This window comes from Lonchura striata, chromosome 25, assembly GCF_046129695.1.
Source record: "Lonchura striata isolate bLonStr1 chromosome 25, bLonStr1.mat, whole genome shotgun sequence".
Taxonomy (NCBI): Eukaryota; Metazoa; Chordata; class Aves; order Passeriformes; family Estrildidae; genus Lonchura; species Lonchura striata.
Genome location: NC_134627.1, coordinates 3,887,221 through 3,908,911, shown reverse-complemented (window position 1 = coordinate 3,908,911; position 21,691 = coordinate 3,887,221). Strand labels below are relative to the sequence as shown.

At 46.4% G+C, this 21,691-nt stretch overlaps 2 protein-coding genes across 2 annotated transcripts; one reads left to right on the top strand and one right to left on the bottom strand.

Annotated features, from left to right (window-relative positions):
• Window positions 1–9,588: 9,588 nt before the first annotated feature.
• On the bottom strand, window positions 9,589–18,017 carry LOC110480586 (olfactory receptor 6E1). The gene is made up of 2 exons (XM_021548626.3): window positions 17,914–18,017; window positions 9,589–10,540 (listed from the first exon to the last, which is right to left on the bottom strand). The coding sequence occupies exons 1-2, from the start codon at window positions 18,015–18,017 to the stop codon at window positions 9,589–9,591; spliced, it is 1,056 nt and encodes a 351-aa protein (XP_021404301.2).
• On the top strand, window positions 17,981–19,988 carry DAD1 (defender against cell death 1). The gene is made up of 3 exons (XM_021548614.3): window positions 17,981–18,226; window positions 19,137–19,287; window positions 19,803–19,988. Exons 1-2 carry the CDS (start codon window positions 18,016–18,018, stop codon window positions 19,265–19,267), a joined length of 342 nt encoding a protein of 113 aa, XP_021404289.1. The 5' UTR covers window positions 17,981–18,015; the 3' UTR covers window positions 19,268–19,287; window positions 19,803–19,988.
• The last annotated feature ends 1,703 nt before the right edge of the window (window positions 19,989–21,691 follow it).

The window sequence follows — 21,691 nt, the reverse complement described above, 5'->3', positions numbered from 1 at the left end:
AGAGTGTGGGAGCTGGGCCTGTTCAGTCTAGGAAGGGAAGAATGAGAAGGAATCTCATAAATGCATATAAATATCTCAGGGTTGGGTGTCAAGAGGTTGGGCACATGGCCAGAAGGGACAAAGGGATGCCCACACTCTGTCACATGCCCATTCCACACATCCAGTCCTGTATCACATTGGCTTTGATCTGCCACCCCATAAAATCCCTTTCCACCCAAATTGCACCCCATAATACTCTCTCTAGGTGCAGCACTTTCAACTCTGTCATGTAGCCAATGTGTGCCATGTGGCCTTAGGATTTTAGTTGTATATTTTTCAAATCCTGTATTGCATAGTGCATAACTCTAAACTCCATATAGAATGTTAACTGTCTTCACATTTTGGGCAGACAAAACAATCCCTCCAGGCCTGAAACTCAAGGACACCCTACAAACTCAGGCCTCAAAAAGTATAAACAAAAGTGAGTTTGGGGAGCAAACTGGGGGTAAATGACTTAATTACCTGAAACTGTAATTGGAGGATTAAACCCTGATATGTAAATAGACCAAAATTATAATTGTCTGAAAAATCTTGTGACCTTTGTCCACCTTGGGTGTAGCCTCTGGGCGGCTTTGACTGCCCAAGGTGTGTCTACTGAAGGCCTTTCATAAACACTCACTTTATTCTCTTAACCTCGTCTAGCCTCTGTTCCAGGCAGCCACTCCAAGGCATCTGAGCACAGTTCGAGGCAGCCACTGAAACCATGTGAGCAGGAGAGGAGGAGTCAGCAGCTTCAGGGGCCATGTGGAAGATGAACAGGGTGTCCCAGGGCACATTCCTGTGTTCCTCTCCAGGTGCTCCATGTCCACAAGGATTCTGAGGCTGAGCCAGAACCAACAAGCTCTGGCACAGTGTCAGATGGTGAGGGTGGAGAGACTAACCAGGCAAGAACCACGGAGCTGTGTGGAGGCCCTTGAGCCTACCAGGGCCATTCCTGAGTACACCATAGACTCCGGGCACTCCCAGGTTAGGGTGAGAAGAAAGGAATGATGGGAGCAGTTATGCAGATTAAGTTATTCCATATAAGGTTATTCCATATAAGATTATGTTATGAGCCCTGCTTTCTGATTGGTTAGTCTTGTGTTCTATATAAGGTATGGCTTCTCTTTCTCGTTGTTCATTGGTCCCCTGCCCTCTATGTATGTTTGTGTCTGTTTCACTTCATTGTCTTCTGGAGTAGCTCCCTACAGGGTGCAGGGAGTTAAGATTTTGTTGTGCATTTATTGTTAGTGTGCCTTTATTTTTCCTTTATTAAACTTTGGTTTTTGGCACTCCAGGCACATCAATTATTTTATCCACTCCACACTCCCAGCTGACCCAATCCCGGGGTTGCGCTCACCAGCGGACGCGGGATGCAGCAGAGGTGCCTGCCTAGGTAAAGACGTGAGAAATTAGGAAAATCAAAAGTGTTCTTTCATGGGTTAAAGTGTCAGCTGCATGATAGCAAGAGCCTGAAACGAGAGATGTGGGACTTCAGGCAGCTCTTCAAAATGCAGTTTATTGTATCCAAGATGTTACAGCAGTCCAGGGTCATGGGTGACAGAGCCTGTGCCTGCAGCTGTCAGCCCCAGCTGCAGACAAGCCTGAAGCCTTTAATTTTGGTTAACATTGCATTATATACTTTTCTTTGCTTTGCATCTTAATACATAACAACCGACAAACACCTTTACTTTTACCTATAGCCTATCATAACTACTATAATGACCATATTATGGTTAATACTATCCAGTCACACTAGTTAGTATATTACAGCTGTTTTTCAATTTCCTTGCAGTGGAAAATTCTTAGACCTTTTCTCTACTCGCCACATGTCTTGTTTGCCTGTGGTATCATTCTGCTTGGTAAAAAACACCTTTTTGTTTGTGGTCAGCTTATCCTTTGTTCTATGTCATAAAATCTCTTTCCAACTCAACATTACCTTTGCTCAGCAAACCTCAATTTACACATCTATTATTCTTCTATATCAAAACTTGCTTCCATCTCTATTTCATTCTCAGGTTCTACATTCAGAGAGCTTTCTGCCAAACATGCATATCTGTTAAACTTTCTTGTCAAACTTTTATCCTTCCCAACATGTGACAATGTAATTTTCCTTTCCATCTCACTGTGGTCCTACAGATTTGGGCAGAGCTCAAATACAAATCCCTGCTTCACCATGCTCTCTCCCAAAACCAGCATGGGAATATTTGCTCTGGCACTTGGAGCACTCCCCTCTCCTTCGGTGATTTGCTGTTCACAGGATTGTTTCTCACACTGTGTTTTGCCTCACTCCTCACTGCCATGCAGCATTTTGACCTTTTACAAATATTTTTTTTTTGGAGACACACCACCAGCTTCATTGATTGGCTTAACCCCGACCTGAGGTGGGTCTATAGTCAAGCCCTGTGGAACTGTGTCTGGTGTCAGAGCAGCATGAAGGCAGCCCCATGTCTGTTCTCACAGAGGCTACCATGCTAAGCATCACATCCCTGCTCACCACCACACCCCTGCTCACCACCACATCCCTGCTCACCACCACATCCCTGCTCACCACCACACCCCTGCTCACCACCACTTCCCTTTCCTGCTCTGGTGGTATCACCCAAACTTTGTACCTGCAACCTGTGTAGCCTTGTCCACCCTGAAGATATTATCTGCAAACCACTGATCATGGACAGGAAATCCTGCATGCAGATGGTCACCAGACCATGAACTGGAGCTGTTTTCTACTCTTCTGCACACTGATACTGCCCTAGAGTCACACAAAATGGTTGAAGTGGGAAGGGACCTTCAGCTGTTGTCTGGTCCAACGCCCCAGCTCAAGCATGGCCACCTAAAGCACCAATTGCTGAGGACCAGTTCCAGGTGTTTTTGGAACATCTCCAAGCATGGAGGCACCACAACCTCCCTGGCTAACCTGTTCCAGTGCTTGGTCACCCTCACAGATAAATGTGTTTGCTGATGTTCAGACAGAGCCTCTCATGTTTCAGTTTGTGCCCATTGGCTCTTGTCCTGTCACTGCACACCACTGTGAAAAGAACGTGTATGTCTCCCACTTATATCCTACCTTCAGAGACTTACATCCATGGATAATATCCCACCACAACCTGTTCTTTCCAGGGTAAAAACTCACAGCTGCACCCAGCATTCCCCATAGGAGAGATGTTCCAGTCCCTCCATCATCTCCAGGCCACTTTGTTGAACTCTTCCCCAGCACACCTGGGGCTCTCTTTTACTGGGAGCTCAGAACTGCCCACAGTACTCCGGGTGCCACCTCACTAGTACTGAGTAGAGGGGAAGGATCACCTCCCTCAAGGCACTGGAATCCCTCATAGAATGCTAGAATAATCTGGGTAATCAGGGATCATCTAATTCAACCCCTGTGCAATGAGCAGGGACACCTTCTGGTAGACCAAGTTACTCAGAGCCCCATCCAACCTGACCTTGAATGTTTCCAGGGATGGGGCACCTAAAGCTCTCTGGGCAGCCCATTCAATTGTTGTGACACCCTCATCATAAAAAAATTCTTTCTTATATATACTTTGATAATTAAATGCTAATGTTATTCCTTATATCTATTCTAAAAACTAAGTGGCTTATCTATCGTCTTTTAATTTAAAACTATTAGCCTTGTATTATTGCCACAGGCCCCAGTATAGACATCTGAGTGACACACCATGATCTCATGGTAGATAGTCAGTTTGATCTCTTTCTTATTCCAATTGTTCCTGAAAATTTCTATCACCTGTCCGTCTCCCCACTGAGCCAGTTCTTTTCAGGGTTCATGTCCTGGGAAAACTGGAGCACAGGGGAATCAGAGTAAAATATATAACATCATTTGTTAATTAAGAATTTTTTTCTTTCAATCATTAAAAAAGGCCTTGAAAGCCTTTTGCAATGGTGATGAATATTCCTTCTGTCTCTATATATAATTAGTACAGCAGGTAAAGGTAGTGCTAATTAGAGCAGAGAAAGGCTTTGCAAACAAAGCCTTTGGCACTGCTGTGGGTTGCAGTAACAGGAGAAGAGGCTGGAATAATTGTCTTATTGCCAGCACATGACTCAAACTTTGACTCCCTGCTTGATCACAAAGATATTTTCCTCTCTGATTCCCACCAGGGTATAAGCCAGACTAATTCCCTATTAAAATGTTTCCATTTCCATTCTCCCTGTCACGCATAATTAGAACAAAAGACAAGCAGAAATTAAGCTGCAGGTATTCACTGAAACACAGCTGGGAGCTCCCTAATTAACCACACAATGCTTCCAGCACAAGAACAACCACAGAGCTCATTATGGCTGTCATAATGTTTTTAATGAGCCCCTGCAGGACTGTGGTACCACCTCCCAGTTCCTCGTGGCTGTGGCACAATCTGACAAGGTGCCTTGAGGAAATGACAAGGCAGAAGTAGGGACAAACTTACTGGGAGCTTTAATAGAGCCCAGTGCGAGGTGAGAGACCAGAAACGGAGTTGGACAAAGTGTTCCCAGCAGGGCTCATTAGAGCACAAACTCACAGACTTTGATTACAGACAGCTCAGGAAGCCTCCAACTTTTCCTGTGCCAACCTTCCCTCTCAGAAGCCAAACAGCAGTGCCCAGGCAGTGCCCAGGCAGTGCCCAGGTGGAGCTTTCTGTCAGCAATCCTTGCCCAGGGCAGCTGCAAAGGAAATGCCACGGACCCAAACCTGCTCTTCCAAACCAGCGCAAAGGCACTGAGCCTGCCCTGCAGGCATCAGCTGCAGGGCTCAGCCCAGAACTGCACTGCAACAGAGTGACTGCAACAGTGTCACTGCAACAGAGCAACTGCAACCGTGTCACTGCAACAGAGTGACGGCAACATTGTCACTGCAACGGAGCAACTGCAACAGTGTCATTGCAACAGTGTCACTGCAACACTGTCACTGCAACATAGTCACTGCAACAGAGTGACTGCAACAGTGTCACTGCAACACTGTCACTGCAACATTGTCACTGCAATAGAGTGACTGCAACACTGTCACTGCAACACTGTCACTGCAACACGGTCATTGCAACACACAATGACTGCAACATTGTCACTGTAACAGTGACTGCAACACTGTGACTGCAACAGAGTGACTGGAACATTGTCACTGCAATACCGTCACTGCAATGTACAGTGACTGCAACATTGCCAGTGCAACAGAGTGACTGCAACACTGTGGCTGCAAAACTGTGACTGCAACAGAGGGATGCAACACTGTCATTGCAACACTGACACGGCAACAGTGTGGCTGCAACACTGTCACTGCAATACTGTCACTGCAACAGCGTGACTGCAACGTCACTGCGACATGGTCACTGCAACACTCACTGCAATGCACAGTGACTGCAACAGTGTCACTGCAACAGAGTGACTGCAACACTGTCAGTGCAACAGAGTGACTGCAACAGTGTGATTGCAACACTGTCACTGCAACAGCAACTGCAACAGTGTGACCGAAACAGTGTGACTTCAACACACAGTGACCGCAACACTCAGTGCAACACTCACTGCAACACGTACTGCAACACTGTCACTGAAAAATACAGTGCCTGCAACAGAGTGACTGCAACACTGCAACACACACAGTGACTGCATCACACGCTGCCAACCCCGTCAGGACCCAGCAGCTACCCCAACCCCCAGCTCCCTCCCTCCACCCGATGTGGGTGAGCCCTGCATGCAAACATCCAGGTTTAAATGCAGCACCCCAGGCCCTGTTCTCTGTTCCTTCAGACCTTTAGCACGTCTTGCTCTGCTCAGGGAGATAAACCTTAAAGAGGATGCTGGGTGAGGCATGACTGTAGAACTGTGTTAACTTTTGTCATCAGTGTTTGGCCTAGAAAAGTTCTGAAGTTCACAGAAATGGCTGAAAACAGCTGAGATGACAATTACAAACAAATATGAATATGAAATGTCTAAAAGTGTGGAACCAGTTAAGAGTTACCACATGTAATTTAATTTTTGAAAAAATATTCCCACTTGCAGCTCTGTAGCATGCACATCCACTGAGACAATTGTAGTCATGTTGGTACAGTTACTTTAAACAAGAAGTCGGATTGTTCTCTCTGAATTAGAATAATTAATCTTTAGATCTATCTTTAGCTGTCTAAAAATATTATTCCTTAAATCTAAAGATTCAACTGTCCTTAACAACTCTGAGAAAGTGAAATGGGACACTGTGCAGAGGAGTGGGATTGCAATCAGTTGATTTGGGGAATCACTGCTTAGATGAAATCTGAACTGGACACCCAGGCAACTGGTGCAATTCATAAAGAGAGAACCCTTTTCCACAAAAAAGTGCCTCATCCTCACTTTGGGCAGCTGAAGTCACTCAGATTAGCCACTTTGATAGTAAAATGTCAAGGGTAAGTGTCACAGGCTCTGAGGGCTAAAATTTTAATGAGAAGCTTTCCTCAAATACATTATTTTCTTTCATTGTCTTCTAGGGGGAAAAAATGCTTACAATTCCCTAACCTTTAGGAAATATTCCCATTTCTTGACCACTTTGCTCAGAGTATCCTTCACTTCTCTATTTGTCAGACTGTAGATGAGCAGTGGAGTCACAACAGTGTAAAAAATGGAGGAGATTATTCAGTGCTTTGAGAGTCCTAGTTGCTGGTAAGAGACTTAGTAAGCTTTCATAAAAAAGTGTAGTAACAGTGAGGTGGGAAAATCAGGTGGAAAAACAAGGAAAGGAGGAAGAGAAAAGAGGGATGATCTGGGATGTTCCTGAATTCCAGGATCAGAAATGCTGTGATGACCGTTCTATTTATTTCTCCATTCCCCATTTGCCATGTATCAAGTCAGGAAGAAATGCATCACAGCCTGTAAAGCACCAAGAACTACATTTCCTCATTGATCCATCATCACTGGGACATTACAGAAGAAAGATGACACCGTTACCATTGCCTGGTGGTACTGTTTATTTCCTTTTTAAGCAGTTCTTGAACATTCTCCAATCAATAATTTGTGTGAGAGATCACTGGGTATTTTTCATTTTGCCTTCTGAAAATTTTGTTACAAAATAATTTCCTTGGTTTTAGAAAGCATCACAACAGAATTGCACAGGATGTTTTGATAACCACGTATTGCAACCACACCAGACCAATGCAACCAGTGGAAACCTGTAATACAAATTTTCTAAGAATTGTAAAGATTGATGAATGTTTCTGTATACCAAACTTTATAAAAATCTGAAATATCCAGAAAAGCACTGAGGAAAATAAGGAATAGTATGACTTAGCTTCCTTGGCAATATTTTTTGAAAGCTGCATGGTCATAGAGTGTTGATACTCTGGCCAACAGACAGAAGCTATGATTTAGAAAACTTCAATCTGAAGAAGAAAGGAAGAGAGGGGAATTCTTGAGTGGGTGACCATTTCCTCATAAAATTTTACATTGTCCTGATTTCAGCTGGCGCAGAGATAATTTTCTTATTAGCAACTGCAGCAGTGCTGTGTTTTGGATTTCATACAGGAATAATATTGATAACACATGGATGGTTTAGTGTTCACTCAAATCAAGGTTTCAGTTTGCCAGACTCTGCCAGTGAGCAGGGGAATGAGAAGTCAGTGGGGAGCAGGGCCAGGAGAGCTGACCTGAACTGGCCAAAGGGATCTTCCACACCCCAGAACACATTCCCAGTATATGAACTGGGCAGGGATGCCTGGGAGGCACTGGTCACTGCTCAGGGATGGCCTGGCCATTGGTCAGGACAGGAATTGTGCTGTGCACTCCTTGATTCATTTGGGTTTTCTTTCTCCCAATCTGTTTCATTATTATCATTGTTATTATTAGTACTATATTTTAATTTATTCAATTGTTAAACTGTTCTTATCTCAAGCCCTGTTTCACCTTTTTCCAATTCTGCTCCCACCCACCCTGGGGGAGTGAGTGAGAATGGTGCTTAGGTACCAGGGATTAAAGCTAGAACAAACTAGAAAATAGAAAAGGTACTGAAGGAAATAATGCGAATAAATGTCTTTCATTTTTTTTTTTTATTTCAAGGCAACGTTAATTATTACAACTATACATTTCTCTTCTTTCCCTCTCCCTCTTCTCTCCTGTCTCCTATTATTATTTTTGTAGGTTTTTTTTTGTTTGTTTTTGTGGTTTTTTTTTTTTTTTTTTTTTTTTCCTTTTAGGGATTGGCACTCTGTTGTCTATCATTTGTTTAGGAAAAAGTGATTTTCCAGAGACCTGGTGTCACTTGTTGCATTAAATATTTTTGCACACACAGATAGCCTCTGTGCAGACCCTCACACCTGCCACAGTCAGTGGGAACAGTCAGTGTCCAAAGGACCAACACCATGAGGCTCAGCAAGACCACTGGCCAAACTGGACAGGAAGCATCACTTAAGTGATGAGAGGCTCTTCTCCTGGCATTGCTGAGAATTACAATTCAGCCAAGCTCTATGGATGTAATTCCACATGTAGTCTTCTATGGGAAACAATGTCTGGCTGTAATTATACCCAGGGAAAAACACACAGTAAGGAATCACAATTTGAGGGAGTTTGGGAAACTTTGGGAAAAAACACTCTCATCTTTGCATAGGTTTATTGTTTTAGCATCATCAGTGACCTTGGATGTTCAACCACACTCTCATTGTCTAGGAGACTGGGGATATGTCCAGACTTGGAGCAAAGAACCACTCAAGCAAAAGTGGAAAGGATCATTCCAAGTTCTCCTGACCATCCACACAGCTGTAAAAATTACTGGTGAAGATTTGTGGATTCACTATACACAGCCAAAGCCAACCTCAAAGCTGGAAATGCCTTTACAGCTAAGACTGAAAAAAAATATTCCATGAATTGTGCTTGGGATCAAGGATTATCCTGTATTGAATTAGAGGGAGGACAAGGAATTCTTGATGGATACAGTGTGTATGGTAGTGGTTGCAAACACAGCTGAAGTTTTAAAAATGAAAATATTAATAAGGATGGTATTTCTGTAGTTGCTTTGTAGCATGATAGCTCAATGTGTTCTCTGCAGCCTGTGGAGAACCCACACTGGAGCAGAGGAAAAGTGTGAGAGGAAAGAAGCAGCAGAGGAGAAACTGCTGGGGACGTGCTGGAGACTGGAATGAATGAACAGAAAAGGGGGAAGTACAGGTGTTTAGTATTTCATTTTGTTTCTCACAATCTAAATTATCTTAGTTGGCAATAAATTACACTGGTTTTCTCCAAATCCCCAAATGTTTCGCTGCTGGTAAAAATTGGCAAACCATGTCTCTGTCTTTATGTCAATCTATGAGAGTCTTTGTTTCTGTTTTTCCTCTTTTCTGCCTGTGCTCTGTCCCACTGTGGGGTAGAAGGTGTGAGTGGGAATTTGGTTATTCACTAAGGCTAACCCATCCCAGCAAGGGGGGGAATGCTGAGACAAAACTGACACTAGGTAACAGAAGATTAGAAAATCCTTTCTGTGCTGGCATATTTTCATTGCCAACAGAAGGAATTACAGAACATCTAGAAAGCATAAACAATTTGAAATCAGCATCTTTAATTCACAATACAGATGTTGCATCCAGGAAACGATTCAGACACTTGGATTGGCTATTCCACCATTCACATCTGCCTCAGGGAGCCAGAAAACTTCAGAATTCTCTCCTTTAAAGCTTGCTTGACTTGCCTGTTCCTGAGCGAGTAGATGTATGGGTTGAGCGTCTGAGTCAGCACAGAGAAGAACAAAGACAGAATTTTGTCAGAGTCCTGCCCACCTCGCTGTGTTGGGCGGATGTACCTGTAAATACACGTGCTATAAAACACCATCACCACCATCAGGTGAGCTGAGCAAGTGGAAAATGCCTTCCTCCTACCTGCAGATGATGGTATATGCAAGATGGTGATGATAATGCAGCCATAAGAAACAGCAGTTACTATCAGGGTACCAGGGAGGATGATAATGAGTATGATGAACATCAGCTCTTCGATGAAGCCTGTGTCTGTGCAGGACAGCTGCAACAACACGGAAACATCACAGTAAAAGTGGTTCATGACGTTGGGACCACAGAATGGCAACAGCACTGTCATGATGGTGGGGGGAAGCATCAGGAGAAAACTCAGTGCCCAGCAGCCCAGGAGCAGCTGCAGGCAAAACCTGCTGTTCATGATGGCTGGGTAGTGCAGAGGGCGGCAGATGGCAACGTAGCGGTCCAGGGACATCACTGCCATGTAGAAAAGCGTGCAGGTACCCAGGCAGTAGAAAAACAGCATCTGCAGGAAACAGCCAGGCAGGGAAATCGTCTTCCTCTCTGTCAGGAGGCTGTACAGGGTGCTGGGGAGGAACGTGGAGGTGAAAGTGATTTCCAAAAGAGCAAAATTCCTGAGGAAGTAGTACATGGGGGTCTGAAGGAAGTCATTGGTAAGAGTGATGCTGATGACAGAAATGTTTCCAAGCAGGATCAAGAGATAGGCAATGCCAAGGAACAGAAAGAGGGTGATCTCCCAACGGCGGCTCTCAGCCAGTCCCAAGAGGACAAATTCCACTACAGTTGTGTGGTTCATTGAGACATCATTGCTGGCAGAAAAAGAAAAGACCTCTTTTGGGAACTGCTGGAAAACAGCTGAACATGTGTCAATTTGGCTTTGGTAACATTACAGGGCCATATCAACAACAAACCTCTTGTAAAAGACTGAAGCAGCCACAGTAACCACATATTAAAAACCCTGGTCATGAAATAGGAGCCCCAAGCTTCATTTTTAAGATTGAGTCCTCAGTTCAGTCAAAACAATTCCTACAGTTCCCTATGGCACTCCTGAGAGAGGTGCAGAAGCTGTTATAGACCCTGCCTCTCTCTAGATGGTCTGACAACATCCACACTCCAACAAATCAAAATAAAGCCAAGTGCCCAGAGTGAGAACCTTGCTGTGTCCAGAGACTTACCACAGAGGAATGCAATCTCACCATAGACTCACTCTGAAGCACGCTAGATTGGTTCAAGGAAACATTAATATTGTAAAAGAGAAAGTTGCTGCAGTTAGGAGACAGGGAAAGAGAGAGAGGTAGAGACTCTTCAGAGAAGAGGCCAGACAGAAAGACAAGCAATGCTGCAAAGTTAAGGCTTCTGGCTACCACTGAGAAAAGCCAAAATGCACAGAGCAGTGCCGGATGTTACAGCAAGCACCAGTGGGAGAGAGGGAATGGGAAAAACTGTGAGAAAATTGTCTGTTTGTTTGCCCTCAACTCTACAGCTCCAGTGGATCAACTCTGATGCTGATGGACATTCTTTATTCTTCAGAGCCCCTGTGTCCAAGCATCCCTCCCTCTCACAGCCCCCCACCCTGAGCTCAGTGTTCTCTGTCCACTGACCCTGTCTGTGGCACTGCTGCACTACTCCACCAGGGCATCATCTCCTGAAGTGAAACCTGAAAACTCTGTCTGATGCCCTTCAGTCACAGCCTTTTCTTGCAGGCTGGCCAGGTCCCATCTGTGGTTCTGCATTCTCCCTCCTCTTCCTCCCAGATGCTACCCCTCCTTGCCCTAAAAAGAGACCTGTCTTGTTTAGCACTCATGTTTCCCAGGGTTTATCTATTATGTTATGTGGATATTTTAACCTGGTTTTAGATTCATTTCAGACTAATTTCAGATATTTATGAATTACTGAAGTAAACAACAACACAATGAATTTCCAGGAAAAGCAATCCCATCTTATTTAGCTGATAACCCATATCAAACAAGACACTCAAATTTCCCTCTTGAAATGCTCAACAAAAGATGACTATAAACTGGGATGCTACAACCTTTCTTAATACACTATTCCCATCAAATCTTTCCCTTTAGAGACCTTTTCCAAGCAAAACACAGGAGTTTATTGGCATCATCTTATGTTTTTTTTTTCTCAAAAAACACCACTACAAAACTTCCCTCTCACAAATCATATTAATATAGGACATACTTTTCAATACCACAGATGGACTGATACTACCTGGAAGTTGAGAGTGGTCTGCTAAACCAAGAAACTCCCTCAGTAACAGCTAAAGGCTTTTACTTTAGTTTGAAGATTAAAAGTTCAGTTTTCCAAGTCCATGTTCCTTTAAACTTTCCCTATTCTTCAGAAAACTACACCTGAACTCCAAGAAATGCTCCAGGTAGTTACCAGTATATCCACAACAATCCAGGATGCTACAAAGAGTATTCTGAGTCTGATTGTTTCTCCTTAACTTAGTCTGACAATTGATTTCTGGCAAAAAAAGTCCTCTCTCTTCAGCTCCTTTATATAATAGTGGCAGTGTATTACAGTCCTGTGTTTCCTCACTGTGTCAAACCTCAGGGACCAATTAGGTATCCAAATCTGAAAAAACACCTTGTGGGAAAACACTTGGGGAAGAACAGCAAGAGTATAATCAAGCCACAGAGAAAATGAGATTGGGAAGGGCCTCTGGAGGTCCAATCCTTGCTAAAAGCAAAGCTGGACAAGGTTGCTCATGACCTTCTCCCAGTAAGTACGAGTATCTTCAAACAGGGGATGTATCAACTTCCCTGTGGTGCCACAACTTCCCTTGTGTTTTCATTGTGAATATTTATTTCCTCTGTGCAGAAAAGATTTCCTTTAAGCCATGACCTACACCTTTCTGAGAGGTCTGGCTCTAACTTGTCTCTGCCTCTCCCTCAGTGGACAGTTCAGGAGATCCCCCCTCTTGACTTTGTCTTCTCTCTGCTTCTCCTCAGGTGTGACGTGCACCAGTTCTCTGATAAAATCTCTTGTCCTCCACTGGACTCACACCATTCTAATAACATCTTTGGGGTTTTTTGTACTGTGCACAGCTGTCCCAGTACAGTCTTGTGGAATTCATATTCTCTGAACAGAGAGAGACATGATTCTCTCTCCCAGGATTTTTCCTGGGGAGTTGTGAGTTGCAGTAAGAAAGCTCAGAGAAAGAAGAAGACAATTCTTAGATCTATTCACTGCACTTGTTGTTTGGCACATGTGGAATGTGTTATGGAGATTGTTTACTGAAGAGTGATTTGTTAATTGGACACTGGTGATGGTTGTTTGGATTGATTGATCAGTTGGGACAAAGCTGTGTCATGACCTTTTACTGTGGCTGTCCTAGGGTTACAGGATACTGGAAAAGGGACATTAGTCAGGTTGTGGTGAGAAGAGTGGGGTCATGGGAGTCAATATATTACTAGAACTATTCTATATTTGGTCAGGTTTGTGGTTCTTGCTCTCAGTTGGTTTGGCACCTGATACAAATAAGGTCAGGTTCCGAGCTCACATTGGTGATTGGACCCTTGTGTGGAAGGGGCTGACAGCTGGTCTGTGAGCCAGAGAGAGTTAGTTGGAGAAGGGGGTGAAAGGAGTCCCGTTTACCCCTGAGAGGAATTCTGTCAACGTCATTGGCATGGAAATTGAGAAAAAGAGAAGATAAACGAGGGGGCCTGCAGCTGGGCGTTTGCTAAAAACAATGGTGTAGACTGCTCAGGGCCAATGAGCACTGTGCTGATTTGTTGTGGCCAATATTTATAAACCTTCTGGAAAGGCATGAAAGACAGGATGCTGTTAAAATAAACAGAGAGAAGCCTTCTGAAAGGTGTTATTCTGTGTGTTATGACCATCTCAAAAGTGACACCCTTGCCCTCAGAGGACCCCTTATACCCTGTGGCATTTGCCACCCCCCAGGTGTTTGGATCTTGCCCTGTACTCTGTGGTTTTCCACATTTGTTATTTTGTTATTAAAGTGTTTATTTTTTGGGCAAGACCATAATGTCCATCCTTTTTTTTTGTTACTTCCCCCTGGCCAAGCTGAACAAGGGGTTGCAGCAAAGGAAGATGTGATATCTGAACAGATGCCAGAGGCATGTGGGTGTTTGGTCTCCCATCTCCTTCCTTCCATCTGTTACAAACTGCTCCAACTCTGCCTTCTTTCAAAATAACAAATGTGAAACCCAACCCATGGCCCTTGGGAATGTGTGCAGGAATTGCTGCAATAACTGCAGGATTGCAGGAGAGAGGGGCAGTTGTACAATTCTCCCCTGTGGCCTGTCTGTAATCCTGTGGGAAGTGGATTTGTAAGGAATTCTCAAAGCCTGGCGGAAGGCTCACACAGTGACCATCTGTGTGCAAACCTTGAGATAAGAAATGCTACCTTAGAAATGCCATGGAATAGGACAGACATTGCTGAGAGAGAAATGGAACCAGAAACAAGTTTCAAAGTATGGTTTTATAAATAAGGCTAGATACTTTAGAGAAGTAGAACTATGAAAGATGCATTGGAGTAGGACCCGTGAGGGGTAATTTTAGATGATTGGCTTTGAGGCATTTACAGCATGGTGTGGCAAAAGCTGATAGAACGAGAAACACTTATAGTGTATTGTAATTAGGAAATAGTTGGCTTCTGGTTGTGATGGTGTGAATTATAACATCTGTATTGTCTTACCCTTCTCATGAGACTGAAAATGGAATAAAAGTTTTTTAAACACCTCTCAGTTACCCATCTGTGGGTCAGAAAAGGGATTAATCTGACACAAACCCAGCAGGGCGTGGTGGCTGGCAGTGGACTGCCAATGCCTCAGAGCTGGCACTGGCCTGGAACAGCTGCTGTGCCTCACAGCCAAACTGATTGCCACAACCAGCCTGGGCCCAGCAGAGCCGTGTGACTGCTGGTATCAAAGACGTGGTTTTATGGCTCCCTTGCAGTGTCACTGAAACTGCGGGAAAAGCAAATCCCTCCAACAACATATTTAGAGAATAAAGGCTTTACTTTATTCTGGCCAGGATGTTGTTCTAACTAGGATGTGCAATAGAAATCATTTCATCCACACATTGTCAGTGATGAAGAGAGACGGGGAAGATGGATTCAGTGATCAGAATCCAAATTTACTGTGGACTACCAATGCTTATATACTGGTTTAGGAAGACCAGCGATGTTTACTACCAAGATTAGGTTAAAATCACACAACCTTATGCACGTTACAACATCTCTTGCTTGCAGAGTTTAATGAAATCTTCTTTTTCTGGTAAAGCTCTCTGATTTAATCTTCTTTTAATCCTCAAAGTTCTGTTTGCTCTTGCCAAGGCACCCTGCTATCAAATCTCTTGTGCAAACCAGGTCCAAAGTCCATCATCTGTCTTGTGTCCCAATATCTCAACAACACATTGCCTGGGTGTGCAGAGAAATTCCTTCTATCACACATCACTCTTTACTCAATTTTTCAGATTCTTATGTGGTAAAATCCCATAGAAATTCTTTGTTCAGTGCTCATTTGTTTCAAGTTATGCATCTCTTAGCATTTGGTTTCCTGTTGGTTATGGATCTCTTGGTCTCTGGTGTTAATTAGGTTCTCATTCCTTGGTTCCCTCATCTTTTTCTCAGACCAGGTGTCTCAGACCATGCCAGGGGTGATGTTTGAGTTGATGTTCATTAATGGTCGTTATCTTTTGTGTCTTTTCTGTGCTGCTCCCAGTCTGCTGAGATGTTAAGCTCATCACACCTTGAGCGATGATCCTTTGAAAAGAAATTTCAACTCCTTTCCCGCAAGACAAAGGCGAAAAAGACTGACTAAAGTTACAAAAATTTCTAAATTCTGTATCATTTCCCAACAGCAGGAGGCAGACTGGGATCGTTTTGCTTTTACCCGGGTGGAGAATCAGTGTCTCTTTACTCACCTCAAGGGCACCTCCCTGAGCCCGGCCCACCTCAGACCGCCCCTGGAGAGGAATATCCACAGATTGATCACACATTGATCAGCAGCTCTGATATCGCCACACTGGGCCACGCTCGGACAAACATCATCACCCACCTGGACTCCCCACAGAGAAGGTGCTGGTGCCTTAGCATTTTAGCTTTTGTATTTTTCAGATCCTGTATATAAAATCTGTATTTTATATTTTTCAATACTGCACTAGTGCATAACTCTAAACTCCATATAGAGTGTTAACTGTCTTCACATTTTGGGCAGACAAAACAATCCCCCCAGGTCTGAAATTCAAGGACACCCAAAAAGTATAAACAAAAGTGAGTTGGAGGGAGCAAACTGGGGGTAAATTACTTCATTAGCTGAAACTGTAATTGGAGGATTAACTCTGATTTGTAAATGGACCAAACTTATAATTGTCTAAAAATCTTGTGACCACTGTCAACCTTGGGTACAGCCTCTGGGAGGCTTTTGACTGCCCAAGGTGTGTCTATTGAAGGCCTTTAAGAAATTTGTAAATATTTTTAAAATTAAAATTATAAATAAAATAGAAATTAATAAAATTATAAGTAAACCCACTTTATTCTGTTAATCTTATCTAGCCTCTGTTCTAGGAAACCACTCCAAGGCATCAGTAGAACTTCCTTCCTCCAAGGTTAAATTCCTGGGGATGTGGTGGAAAGGAGGATCACTGTGTGTTCCCTCTGAAACCTTGACCACACTAGAGCAAGCAAAGATACTGGGGAGTGTAAAGGAGCTCCAGCATGCTTTAGGTTTGTTGTTTATTTGGAGAAAACATATTTCAGACGTTTCCATTATTGCTGCTTCACTGGCATTATGCCAGACAAGAAAAGGAATTGGAAAAATGGATATTTCCTTCTTTTTTAAACTGTCCCAAGTAGGACATTGTTTTCTTCTCTTACAGGTATTCCATAAAAAGATGATGTGGCCGTATGAAGTAGCAACAGGACTGGAGAGTTCTTTGCTGCATTGGTTATTTACATTTATCCTGTTACATCCCATCTGTTGTTAATACCTGATCTAATCACAGCCTGCGATTATGTGCCTCATGTTTACTGTTTCACAGGTGGTGAATTCCTTTTTCCCGTATCTTTTCCTTTCTTATACATCTTCTTAAGTGGCACCTTTATGGTTTTATACCATATTGCTATAAATTACATATTCCTATATTACTATACTATTATTATAAAAGTCATATTACTATAAATGACTACATACCCGTTTTTCTGTGCAACCAAACTGTTCTACAATAAATCTGCATGAGTATGTTTACAAACACCTATCCTTCAGAGTCATCTCACTCTAACCCACCCCAATGGCTCTACTAGCAAGAAACTGGGCTGCAGAAGGTGAGGGTAACAACCCTTCCAAGCCAAACCAGTCTGTGATTCCCTGACGGGAAAATGCCCTTCCCTCGTTGCACAGCCTGAGTGGGGGATGCACTGCCCACAGTGAGAGCATCCCTTGTTTGCAGAGATGGGAAGGCTGGAACGATTTAAACAGAATGAACACACAGAGAAAAGATCTTGTCTGGTTCATCGAAGTCACTCCCCGCTTGCTTCAGACACCGAAAAGCAGCAGAGCTGGTTTGGACTCGGCTGTTTTGTTCAGTTCAGGCTCCATGAGGTTGACACCATGATCGCTTTTTTGGGAAAAAGAAATAAAAAAGGGAAAGCAGTGGTTTGCCTTTCCCCAGCCCCAAGCAGAGTGACGCAGGCCCGTTCCCCACCACCTTTGTGGGAGATCCCGGACATTCCTTTGGCCAGGAAACCCTGGACACTACTTTGGCCACAAAACCCCCTGGACATTCCTTTGGCCAGAACCCCCTGAACATTCCTTTGGCCAGGAAACCCTGGATATTCCTTTGGCTACGAACTCCGGGACATTCCTTCAGCCAGAACCCCGTGGATATTCCTTAGGCCACAGACCCTGAGACATTCCTTCGGCCAGGAAACTCTGGACATTCCTTCAGCCAGAACCCCCTGGATATTCCTGTGGACACAAAACCCCCTGGACATCCCTTCGGCCAGAACCCCCTGGACCCTCCCTTGACCAGACTCCAGGACTCTCCCTCAGCCAGGAGCCCCAGACTCTCCCCCAGCCGAGCCCCCTCAGGCACGTCCCCACCCTCAGCAGCGACCCCGGGCTCTGATTGGCCCTCGGAAGGAACCTCTCTCTAATCTGCCCAGCAACAGCCAATCTCTGCGCTCTTATTGGCTCTTGCCAAGCACCGGACTCGGCGGAGCAGTCCGCGCATGCCGAGAGCGCGGTTTCCCCTATCGCTCCCCGCCACGTCGCGGCGGCGCGGCGCGTGCGCGGTGCGGCGGGGAAGCATGGCGGGCTCTGTGCGCGCCGTGGCGCGGCGCTTCCTGTCCGAGTACGGCGGCGGCACCGCCGGGCGCCTCAAGGCGCTGGACGCCTTCCTGCTCTACGTGCTGCTGACGGGCGCGCTGCAGTTCGGATACTGCCTCGGCGTCGGCACCTTCCCCTTCAACTCCTTCCTCAGCGGCTTCATCTCGGCCGTCGGCAGCTTCATCCTGGGCGGTCAGTGCCGTGCCCTCACGGCCGGGCCCTCTCTCACGGCCGGGCCCTCTCTCACGGCCGTGCCGGGGAGCCTCAGAAATCAGCAGCGCTCGGAGCCCCGGCACGCTTCGAGCTCCCCGCGGGGCCGGAGCTCCGGCCGGCTCTGCGGGCCCGCAGCCGTGTCCGCCCGGCCGCCCTTGGAGCTGGCTGGGAGCGAGAGTCCCGCCCGGGGTGCCCCAAGGCGCCCTGTTCGGTGCTGCCCTCCTCAGCACAGGAGCGGGGCGCGTTCAGGGCAGGGGAAAGTGGCAGTGAGAGCCCCATCCAGGGCCTAAAGGGGCTCCAAGACAGACTAAAGGGACACTCTAAGGGCCTGAGTGACAGCACAAGGGGGAATGGCTCCCCACTGCCAGAGGGCAGGGATGGATTGCTTCAGGATGGGATATTGGGATTTTGGGAAGGAATTGTTCCCTGTGAGGGTGGGGACGCCCTGGCACAGGTTGCCCAGACTGCCCTAGTTCCTGGAAGTGTCCAAGGTGAGTTTAGGTGGGGCTTGGAGCACTCTAGGATAGTGGAAGGTGTCCCTGGGATTGGAGTGAGAAGGTCCATTCCAGCCCAAGTCGTTCTGTGTTTCTGACACACCCAATGGAGGACAGGAATATCCACACTTCTGTGTGAGCCCAGTCCTGCTCTGAGCCTGTTCCCCTCGGGACTCTGGGCACTGTGGTGTGTGTGGTGCTGTGGGAACACTGACTCCATGACAGCCCCATCCAAATACCCCGGCAGCGTCCTGCTCCTCTGGAGTAAGGATGGAGTAACTTCTCTCTGGGGTAGCAGTGACCCATCCTGGGCTGGGCTGCCCCAGGAAGGCTGTGCTTCCCACCAGCACTTCCTCCTGTGCTCACTGCTGGCTCCTTCTTGCTCTGCTGTGCAGTTTGCCTCCGGATCCAGATCAACCCCCAGAACAAGGGCGAGTTCCAGGGCATCTCCCCAGAGCGGGCGTTTGCTGATTTCCTCTTTGCCAACACCATTCTCCATCTTGTTGTCATCAATTTCGTTGGCTGAGCTCTGGGAGAGGCTGACAGGTACTGATCTGTGGGGTCACAAAAGGGGCAACCACAGGACTGCTCTGCTTTTGGGAGAACTAGGATGAGAATGATTCCAGGAGTCCCCTGAGCTCCCAGCTTCCTCCTGGCCTAGCATAGCTGAGCTCTTGTCCTCTGGGTTGGCACAGAGTGAGGATTTATGGCATTCTGATTTCAAGCCTATCTTTTTTGGCTTTTATAATTCGAGAGGTCAATTAGAAATGTTACAGAAACCTACCCACATTCCTCTGCTATGAGAGAGATTCCCCATTCTTTGCAGGAGAAGCTTTGGGAGCTCCAAGCCCTGGGCTCTGTGAGGCTGAGGCATGGCTGGGGTTCAAGTGTGGAGTTCTTTGCAGATGGGGCAGCAGAGGACAGGGTCAGTTGGGTGTTGGGGAGTGGGGGCATGCCCTGTTGTTACTCTTGCAGGGTGCCACAGGATCACTGGGGCTTGGGGGAGCTCTGTCCCCTCTGCTCTGCAGTAACATTGCTGATGTTGCCTGCTCTCTTTCCAGGTCTTGAACTGCTCCTCATGGCAAAGCCTGGCACAGGGAAGTGCCCAGCACACTCTCGCATTCCTTGGTGGTGGAAGGGGACATAGGGCTCAAGATTTTCTCCCCCAGAGTGTCCTGTGGGGGGGTCTGCAGCCTCATTCTGTAGCTGTGATCCTTTCCATCAATAAAACTCTTCATGACACTGCAGCCTTTTTCCATATTGGTGACAAATACAGAGCTTCTCCTGCATCCAGGTTCCCTCTCAGGCATGACTCCATGGGTTTACCTCTCTCCCTTCCTTTCTACCCAGCAGGCTTTTTTTCTGTGCCCCAGTTTTGGAGGGAAACAGGAAACAAGTGATCATGGAAACTCAGTTGTCATCCACCCTTTTCATCTCTCTCTTTCCTGCCTTTTGATCTTCCAGAGTCTGTTGTCAATGTGCCCCTGGGCTTCAAAGCTGTGGAAAATTCAGGTGAGGTTGTGGTTCGTGGTCACAGAGGGAAGGAAGTGTCCTCCAGCACTTCCCCAGGTGTACCCAGTTCCCCAGAGGCTCTCAGAGACACAGGGGCCGCACCTGGATATCTCAGCTGGACTTAGAGGCTCCCTGAGGCCCGTGGGTGATGCATGGTGGCAGTGTGCCTGTGCTCTGATGTGCTGACAAACAGGGATGTTGGGGTGACTGCCCAGCTGGCAGGGCCTTGGGGTCCCACTGGAGCTGCTCTGGGGCCAGGGAGAAGCTCCCCCCTCAGAATCACAGAATCAAGGCCGGAAGATTGTCCAGTCCAACCATCCACCCAGCACTGCCACTGTAATTAAACCTGATCACCCAGCACCAGGTCCTGGCACCTCCTGAACACCCCAGGGGTGGTGGCTCCTACCAAGGCCTGACCACCCTGATCTGAATCTCTCCTGTCTCAGCTCAAGGCCATTCCCCGTCCTCTCTGCAGGCACAGCACAAGAGACCGGCCCCACCTCACTGCAGCCTTTCAGGTGTGATGTGACCCCCTCTGAGCCACCTCTTCTCCATACTGAACAACCCCAGCTCCTTCAGCCATTCCCCAGAAAAGAAATATTTTCTCATCCTTTTGTGAGCCTTGTTGCTCTTCACTGGACACACTCCAGCCGCTCCAAGTCCTTTTTGAAGTGAGGAGTCCAGAACTGGATGCAGCACTGGAGCTGCAGCAGCAGCACTGAGTACAGGGGTGATCCCTGCCCTGCTCTCGTTACAAGCCAGGTGCTGTTGGCCTTCTTGGCCGCTTGGGCACACTGTTGGCTCACATTGAGCCAGCCAGCAGCTGCACTGCCGGGGCCTTTCCTGCTGAGCAGCTCTTGAGCCGCTCCCCCCAGCCAGGAGCTGCAGGGCCCTGCTGTGCCCCCAGTGCAGGACCAGCACTTGAACCTCATGCCCTTGAGCTTTGCCCACTGATCGAGTCTGTTCAGATCCCTCTAGAACCTTCGTGAGGTTCTGTACTCATGCTAATCCTGCTTCGTGCTTGTCTGGTTTTCTCTGCAGCTGAAATGCTGGGGAGGTAAAACCTCGAGAGCCTTGAGACTCTGTGGCATGCAAATGTTTGTGTGCTGCACTGAGGAGATGGAACTTTGGTTCTCTGATGGCTTCAGACCCTCTCAGAATTCTATTCTGGCTCCTGTTTATCACCTTGTTAACATTTTCAGCTGTGCTGCAGCCATTAAACCTTTAAAAGAACCTGGGGCTCCCAAATTTCCTGCCTGACATGGGCTGTGAGGTGTGAGGGTTTTCACTGTCCTGGACGATGGGTCTGGCTCTGTGTAGGGACAAAGAACTCATGCCAGCCCAGGCACCAGCACTCCTGGAGTTGTTGGCAGTGGCAGCAGTGCTGGGGGAGCAGGCAGGGACCTGCCACAGCACGTGTGACAGTGAGATGGCCACG